The sequence below is a fragment of the Eumetopias jubatus genome, unplaced genomic scaffold (assembly GCF_037043125.1).
Source record: "Eumetopias jubatus isolate StellerSeaLion01/CBP00866 unplaced genomic scaffold, mEumJub1_p1.0 scaffold_27, whole genome shotgun sequence".
Classification (NCBI taxonomy): Eukaryota; Metazoa; Chordata; class Mammalia; order Carnivora; family Otariidae; genus Eumetopias; species Eumetopias jubatus.
Window position 1 is genome coordinate 447258 of NW_028274833.1, and position 8775 is coordinate 456032.

General features: G+C 61.2%; 1 protein-coding gene across 1 annotated transcript; it reads left to right on the top strand.

The window, feature by feature from the left end:
- Window positions 1-541: 541 nt before the first annotated feature.
- On the top strand, window positions 542-3139 carry LOC148162002 (testis-specific Y-encoded protein 3-like). The gene is made up of 6 exons (XM_088020447.1): window positions 542-772; window positions 1552-1707; window positions 2423-2500; window positions 2640-2751; window positions 2850-2995; window positions 3089-3139. The coding sequence occupies exons 1-6, from the start codon at window positions 542-544 to the stop codon at window positions 3137-3139; spliced, it is 774 nt and encodes a 257-aa protein (XP_087876573.1).
- The last annotated feature ends 5636 nt before the right edge of the window (window positions 3140-8775 follow it).

Consider the following 8775-nt stretch of genomic DNA (forward strand, 5'->3'; position numbering starts at 1 on the left):
GGCGGTTTCGGGGCCTCTGTCTCCTGGAATCGCACGATGACTCCTCCAGGGCCTGGGCTGACCATTTCCACGCACACTGGACCAGGCTTCCCGGTGGTGCACACAGTGTCCCGAGTCTCAGAGGAGTCTCTTCGGGAAGGGCGAGGGACAGCTTCGCATTGCTGGTAGAAAATCCAGGCAGAAGGCGCGCCCGACGAGGCCGCGGCAGGGGCGTGGGCGGGCTGGTGGGGTGCGGATGGTGTTGGGGGGCGGCGTGGGGGTGGGAGGGGTGGGGTCGGTGCACTTGGGAGCCCGAGGCCCCCCCCGAGGAGGAGCACTGGCGGGCTCCCTTGCTGGATGGCTGTCTCCCTTGCTGGAAGGCTGTCTCCCGAGGGGGCGAGGGGCGGGGCCGGTGGCGGCCACGCCCACCACCGTGCGACTGGTGGGACCCGGGGGCCGGCCCGCGTCCTGGGCGTGCCTCAGGGACTCGATATCTCCAGGGCCGCACGGGTGCCCCGTCGACGTCGTCTCCTTGGACACCTGGCCCCAGGCCCTTGTGCGCATGCGTCCCAGAGTCCGGAAGCATCCGGCAAGAGACCGTTATCGGTCGCCGCCCCTGGGCGCCGGACGGAGCCCCACCTGCCGAGCCGCTTGCGGAGGCCTGCGCTCACACCTCCAGCCTTTCCCTCGCAGCTGCCCCAGCGAGGCAGGGTCCGGGGGTGGCGAGGCGGGCTTCGGGGGAGGCGGGGCGGTCCCCAGAATCCTGGACCTGCCTCAGTCGGGGAAGGGGCCGGTCACGAGGTGTCTGTGCCCGGGGCTAGAGGCCCCCGGGGCGCGCCGGGGGCGCTGAAGGCCCTAGGTGTGGGGATGGCAGACGAGGCTGTGCGGGAAGGGGAGGAACGATGGGAGAGAGAGGATGCCATCCTGGTGGTGGAGCTGGTCCTAGTGGTGGGTGACCTAAGGTTGGTGCTGCAACTGGCCTTGTTGGAGGGGCAGGACGGAGAGGACGAGGAGGACACGGAGGAGGCCGCGGAGGAGGTAGACGAGGCTGACACGGAGGAGGAAGACGAGGCTGGGGAGGTTGAGGAGTCCGAGGAGGAGGGGGAGGAGGCTGTAGTCGCTGAGCAGGAGCAGGGGGAGGAGGAGGAGGATGTGGACAGGGAGGAGGAGGGGGAGCCTGAGCATGCGGAGAACGAGGAGGCTGAGGAGGCTGAGCAGGAGCCAAGGGAGGAGGAGAAGCCCGAGGAAGAGGAGGAGGTGGAGGGGCCTGAGGAGGCTGAGCAAGAGGAGGGGGAGGAACAGGCTGAGGTGCAGGCTGTTGTGGAAGAGGCTGAGGTGGAGGAGGCTAAGGAGGAGCATGTTGGAGAGGAGGTGGCTGAGGCAGAGGAGGCTGGGGAGTGCGAGGAGCCTGAGGAGGGAGAGGAGGCTCAAGAGGCTGAGGAGGAGGCTGAGCACGAGGACCAGAGGGAGGAGGGCCAGAAGGAGGAAGAAGGGGCGCAGGAGCTGCAGGAGAAGCAGAAAGGGGAAGAACAGCCAGAGGGGCGGCGGGGTCCGATCCCGTCCCCGCTCGAGGCTCTAGAGGCCTTGCAGTCAGAGCTGGAGCCCGAGAATAAACAAGCCAGCAGGTCCTCCTCTCGGCTCAGACTGAGCTATTGTCGGAGGCGGCAGCGTCACCTGGAACACCGAAGCGCCCTTATCCGGGGCATCCCTGGCTTCTGGGCCAAGGCTGTATCCTTGACGCTGTCATGGAGGAACCCGGATGTGGCCGGGCTAGAGCAAGAGGAACTGAAGGGAGGGGGCCGTTGAGTATCCAAATACATCGGTTGGAGAACCCCCCTCAACCCCAGCCACACCCCCGGCCGCGCCGCGGTGTGGGGGCCACGCTCATGCCCTGGTGATCCCGACAGCCTCAACATCCTCGTTCTGGGGGTGGGGTGGGGCCTGTGGGCCTCAGAGTGCTCTTGATGTGGCAAGAGGCACTGGAAGACCAGTGGGGGAGTAGGAGCAGAGGTCCAGCTCAGAATTAGGAATTAGGAGCCGCTGCAGGGCTTCTTCTCACAAAACAGCTGGAGGCAAAGCTCAGGTTCCCCTCGGAGTAACGCAGCAGGCCAGTGGCTGTGAGTGCCCACCTGCTCAGCCTGAGGCAGGAACGTGTGCTTGTCCGGAGATGAGCTAGTTGTGTCTGGCCGTCAGCACAGGAGGATGAGCTGGGGAGGGGAGTGTGGGGCGGGAGGGGTGGTCTCTGAGCATGCACAGCTTCCTGTGTGAGTGCCGAGATCTGCAGCATCCCGTGTGGGGACCCAGCGGGCCTTGACGCAGCCCGTGGGGAGGGAATGCAACCCGGGGAAGCAGAGGGGAGGCAGTGCCCGGCCGCTGTCCAGACTTGCTCTGTTGTTGTAGCTCTTTCATCTCCAGCCCTCGGAGGGTCCTTGACTCACAGCAGTTTGTGAACCACCCCCAGATGTCAGCCGTGATCAGTAAGGAAGATGAAGGCCTCCTTGGCTACATGACGGATTTGAAGGTCTGGCGTGGCAGACTGAGACCGGGGCGGGGGACGGGAGTGGGGAGCGTGCCGTAGTGATCCATCTCTGAAGTCAGGACGGGGAGGTTCTGCTGGACAGAGATTTCACCCCCGTCTCCCCCACTCTGCCACCCGGCAGGTGGAGGATCTCAGGTTTCCCCGTGATTGCCGCCAGATCCTGCTCTTCTTTCGCAAGAACCCCTACTTCCGGAATGAAGTCGTTGTGAAGGAGTATGTCCTCAGCGCTGCTGGTAAGAGGCCGCCGCCTGGATGGGCGGCCACAGGGACAGGAGGGGGGTCGAACCCGATTCTTTACCCGGTGCCTTCTCACATCCTTGTCTTCCGGCAGGGTACGGGCCTTCTCATTCCACTCCCATCCAGTGGCACCAGGATTATGAACAGGAGGCCTACAGTCGCAGGGACCACAACACCAGTCTTAACTTCTTCAACTGGTTCTCTGACCCCAGCTTTGCCAGCTCTAGCAGGATAGCCGAGGTGGGGCCCTGTGACAAACAGCGGGAAGGACCCTGCTGGGCTCCCCGGCTGCTTGGGATGGGCCTCTGAGCCCTGCCCCGTTTCCCCTGCCAGATCATCATGGACGACCTGTGGCCCAACCCCCTGCAGTACTACATGAGATAGAAGGCCCCAGGAGAGGGAACCGAGAGGAGGACAGGTGAGGGACCCAGGGTGTGGATGCCGAAATGTGCGCCATGGGGCTGTGTGGAACCTCGGCTCCACCAATGGAGACCCTGAGGCTCAGAGGAACTCTCCAACGCAGGGGCCCCGGGTCAAAAGGGCATCACCGTCAGAGAGGGAGATTGGACAAGTGCAGTGCCAAACGGCTTCTGCCTGGGGAATCTTGAGGCCGGCGGGGCCAGGCAGCATCCATGAGCAGAGCTGGGGAGGCAAAGGCGGCTCGGCAGCTGCACTTGGGGGAATTGTCATTCCGGGGCCATGAGCCCCAACCTCAGGTCTCCTAGCACCGCCTTACACTTAGGCCCACCAACGTTGCCTCCCGTCATGCTTGGCAGAGACATGTGGGTATCCTGGCGCAAAGGCTCACCCCGCCGCCCCGTCACCTTTCTGTGTTGGTCTGGACACCACCGTTGAACCCTTCATTTCCATAGGCAGCTCCTTTCCTCCCGCCCCCAGGCACGCCGAAAGCACTGGCCAGGGTGCACAGATTAGTTGAATACATGGGTGGAGGAAAGGTAAGGAGATCACAGTCAGCAGCAGGGAGTGGCATGGGAGAGGGACCGCCGTTCCCAGGGAGGGCCTTCAAACCCTGAAGCAACCTTACCTATGGCCCAGAGAAGGTACACACGGGTCTCCTCCTGTGTGCGTGTGTGTCTGTCTGCGTCTCGGTGTGTCTGACCCTCCCAGGGAGCATCAAGAATTTGAGATGAATATGAGGGAGCATCGCACTTGACCGAAGCCAGTCCAGAAGCTTCACATGCTCAGGCCAGTTCCTCTGCGCAGGAAGTAACCGAAGACTGGTGCGGGGGCGAAACATAGGGCAGATTGAGGCCCCAGGAGCCCTGGAAAAACATTGAAAGTTGATAAACAAGTTCAAGTGTGCTTTGTGTGTGTGCACGCGCGTGTGCGCTGGCGCTCGGGTGTGCGCGCTCCCCTTTGGGGATGGGGGTCGGGGGAGGGCCTGAGCACATCGGCCTCATGTGGGTGTTTGACTTCTCTGCCTGGGCATTGCCGGCCCGTGGAATGGCTCGGCCTGTATGCTTGCCCAGAGGGCTAGGTCACACATGCGTGGGGACTGCATCCCAGGGGGCAGAGGTCCTTCCCCTGGAGGTGCGGGGGTGCGGGGCAGGGAGCGGAAATGAGACCAAGGCCCGCTCCCTGGGGCTCATCTCTTCCCTGGAGAAATGAGGACGTTCAAGGAAAGGGAGCGACGAGCCAGGGCCAATGTGTGTAGGACCCAGGTTCAGTGGATGGAGATGTCAGTCGTCCAGGGATGCTCCCTGGTGGGTGACCTCAGACACATCCACTGCAAACGCCACGGGGGAGGCGGGGGGAGAACCCAAGGTTCATTACTCAGTTGAGCGGGCGCTGGAGCTCTTCCTGGGCCTAGGAATGCGCACAGGCTCTTGCTGACACGGTCAGCCTCTCAGAAGCAGCAACGATGATAGTGAGTGTGGGTCAGGCCTGATGGCGGGACGCTGGGAGAGGGGACAGAGTGAGGTGGGAAGGTAGGAAGGATGGCACATTCAGTCGGGCACAGGAGCCAGGGCGAGCGTCTAATCTGTGGGGAAAGACACGCATACACACACACACACACGCACAGATGCACACTCAGGGGCACAATCACTCACCCCCCATACGGACACACTCTTTCAGGCACTCCCACACACTGACACCCACACTCACTCTCACTCACCGCCCCACCCACACTCCTTCACTGACCCACATCCCCTGACATACGCCCACTCGGTCCCTCACTCAGGCACACACTCACTCAGGCCCCTCCCCCACAGGCTCCTTCACTCACATGTCCTGACACTCACACACTGACGCACCCATGCTCCCCCAGAAGCCCTAGGCCCCTGTTTCCCTAGGGCCCTCGTTTGGGGTCCGCCAGAGTGCAGACAGTCCGAGGGGAGGGGCGGGGGTAGCACGATTGGTAAGTGCAAGGGACGGGCCACTCACCCGTGTGCTCTCTGTCCCATGATGACTCTGGGGCTGATATCCCTTAGCCTTCTGTGCGTAGGTCCATGGAAAGACCTGGAGCACACAGAGCAGCTGTCTAACGCCACACCCAGGAGGCGGTGAGGTGAGCCACTGGGGTGGTCTTCCCCCAAGCGGACGTCTGCTTTCCTGAGATGCCTCTGCCTGGGGAAGCTGGCAGACGACCGAGTCCGCTGCCAGTAGAGTGGGGAGATGTGAGCGTTTGCCCCACGAGGCTCTTCTCCATCCCCAGCTAAAGTGGCTACAAGGACAGCAGCCCTGAGGGTGACGGACGATACTAACATTCCTGCCCCGCACCGCGCCGCACCCTGTGAAGCTCCCCTCTCCACAACTTCCGGGAAGTACGGCGGCTCTTTCCCAGAGGAGGGTTTGGCAGTCAAACAGCACGGATGCTGCTTGTCCCTTTCAGTATGCAGGACAGATCGCCTATCCAGCGTCAGGTTGTGGATTTGATGATCTGTAGGACCTTGCCTTGCCCCTTCCAGGGTGGGAAGAGGCGCCTGAGGCTCTAGGACGGAAGGCTTGGCTCTCTCAGACTACGGGGAGACTGGCCTTCTCAGCTTCTTGGTCTGTAAATGCCGGGGTACCCGCCAGCTGGCCATTGGCTCCGCTTGTGCAGGTCAGATGAAAGTGTGACCTCAAAATCCGCAGCGGGACCAGGATAGCTCCCATGTTGGCGCACGGTCTGAGGGTTGTCCTAGGCTGGGCCGTTTTGGTGGACCGCAGGGTGTTCCTCTACACTCGTGCGGTTTGCTCGGGTGTTGCCGAGGACGTAAAGATTGGGGGGAGAGTTGGGCATAGGGGCCCCCACCTCTTAGCATCTCTGGCCAGCGCTCGGGCAACGGCGTGACGTTGAGGCCCGGCCCGGAGAGAAGGGTGAGGCGGGGGTGGGGGGCGGAGGCTTTGGGAGATCAGGGAGCCCCAGATGTCAGGAGTCAATTGGATGCTGAGGGCGTCAGGGCCAGGGTCCCCAACAGGAAAGCGGGGAGCCGGGACAGCTCAGACAAAACTGTGCTGGCGTCCCGTTTGACCGCTTGGATAAGACCATGAGAGCATCCTGTCTAGCAGGCTCTGCAGGGGTGACCTTTCCAGCACGACCCAAAACCAAGCCACTAACCATGACACATCCGTCGCTGTCACGAGCTGAGGCACTTAGTCTCGAGATGTCGGCCCACAAGACCCATCATCACGGTAGACGGGCAAGCCCTGATTGGCAACACTTTGGCAACAAATCCACAGGCGGTCCACACTCAAGGTCCTGGAAAGAGCTTATAAGAAACCCTAAGTCTGAACGGGAACCCAGCAGCCTTCTCAGGGACTTTTGTACTCTGGCTCAATAAACTTTCCCTGCTGCCCGGTGCTCTTCGTCTGGTCTACCTCTTCCTTCCTCGAAGCAGCGCGGCCAAGACCCCAGGCACTAAGGGAACAAAACTCCTGTAACCCAGAGTGCAGTCTGATCGGAGAGGACCGCCTCAGGAATTCATGAGCGTTCTGGCTCCATGGTTCTGAAGCACGTGCTTCAGTCCCTGGCCTCTCTGGGTCTTCGAGTTCTTCTCTGCGTAAAGGGTGGATCGCGGGCGTCCCACTTTGCCCGTGTTTCTGTGTCTTCCTGAGCGTGCCTTGCCTTGGTGTGTCTTGGCCTGGCTCTGCCTGTGCCGTCATGTCTCGGTTCTCGCATCCGCGCCTGAGCCCCGGACGGGCACACCTGCGCCCCCATAAGTGCCTTGGGCTTTGCGAGTCTCGCTGCTTTGCTCCAGCTGCCGGGCTGTTGACCTGACTTGGGTCTGTTGTGAGAGTTCCTGTCTCTGAGTCTGTCTGCCTGTGGATTGGACCCCGTTCCTTCCATTTCGGGATCGGAATCCTGGCCTCCTCAAAACGGGCAGGAGGGGTGGGGGTGGGGGTGGTGCTTTACTAATCACTGGTGAGCCCTGTGTAGTCCTCTGCTGCCCGTACCGTATTGGGCGCTGTGACACCTCCTTCAGTACAGATGAGCAGCCACGCACCGAACCACCAGTCAGCGAGCGGCAGGGATCAGAGTGGCCTCGCTTAGGGCGTAAGGTCACTCTTCTTACTCCGTCCTCCCTCTTCCAACTGCTCTCTGGCCTCGGGCCTAAAAGGTCAGTCTCTTGCACGGAGCATAGACTTGGGCAGCTTTTCAAAGGCAGAACGTTCTGCTGTTGTGCACATTGAGCGGGTTGCTGCCTACCCTCTTTACTGACCAGGGCAGATTGGCGTCCGCTGATGCACTACTTGGTTTCTGCGTACCCCGCGACATTTCCCATCCTCAATGCCTCCGTTACTTCCTCCTCTGGTGTCTCATTCATGTTTTAGGTACATGTGAACACTGACATCTTTGACACCGCAGGATGGAGCTCTGCTCGGCCTAGGAGAAGTTTGAGTTGCAGTGTGAGTGAGGGAGGTACGCAGGGTCGCGTCAGGGACGTGTGGGTGTCCGTCACGTCCACGGGGTCCTTCCTGCCCCCTTCGTTCTGAAATCTCTCTGCAAACGCTTGGCTTATCCACACGCTAGGGACACAGCCAAGTACGGTTTCCTGCAGGCCTCGGGCACCTTGGGTCTGCAGAACTCCTGCGCCTGGCCGACCTGAGTCTTCATACCCTCGGGCCGACACCTCCCCCTTGTGCCCTCCCCACAGCCCTCCCCCACCCTGTTCACCACGTAACCTCAACTTTCCCCTCTGGTTGCTTGCACACCTCGGACTTAACTTTCAGCTTCCGCATTCATGGGTGGTTCCATCCAGTAGGCCCCCTTCTGGGGCTGGCTTCTTTCACTTTAGCACAGTGCTTTACCGCATCTACGTTGAACGCACCTTTTCGGTGCTCTCCCCTCTCACACTGCAGCAAACACCTTAGCCGGGGGGGACCCAGGTCGGCCAGTAACACGGACTTGGTTGGCGTAAGGCGCGAGGGGCCTGCTCCCGGCTGTCTGTCATGACTCCACGGAAGGGCATCAAACAGCATACAAGATACAGCTCTGTGCGTGCTCAGCTGAGGAATGCAGACGGATGCCTGCTTGGACGGATCTGTCTTTGGGGCCAGATAGGCAGCCCAGAGTACTTCCATACTCAAATCCTGCTCTGGTGTTTGTTATGCATGTACTCTACGGGGTGCCTTATTTCAGGCCAGCAGCTTGACTTAATGGACATACGGACGCGCTTCTTTTCGGCAGGCCGGACTCTCCTTAGCATAGAGCCCGCCTCCCACCTCCATCCCATCCCCACCCCTCCAGACCCTCGGGCTCATCCTTCCACTCCTTCTCCTTTTGTCTTGTGAACATTTTCTGGGTCATTCGTGCCAAACATCGCCTGCACGTTACAGTAGTTTATCTCTGAACCTGTCGAACGTATCACGCACCGCCTTCTGGCCTCCGTGCATCCGTAGGGGAAGCTGGCTCTTCCTCTCCCTGAGGCTCCCTGGTGTGTGATCGGTCAGTCCCAACTCTGTAGGCTGCCAAGAGCCATGTCTCTGCCTCGCTGGTCCACTGGCCTGGGCATCTTTTGGGAGCGTGCCTTCCGCTAGGAGCGCACCGGGCTCCTTGGATGTGCAGAGTGAGTATT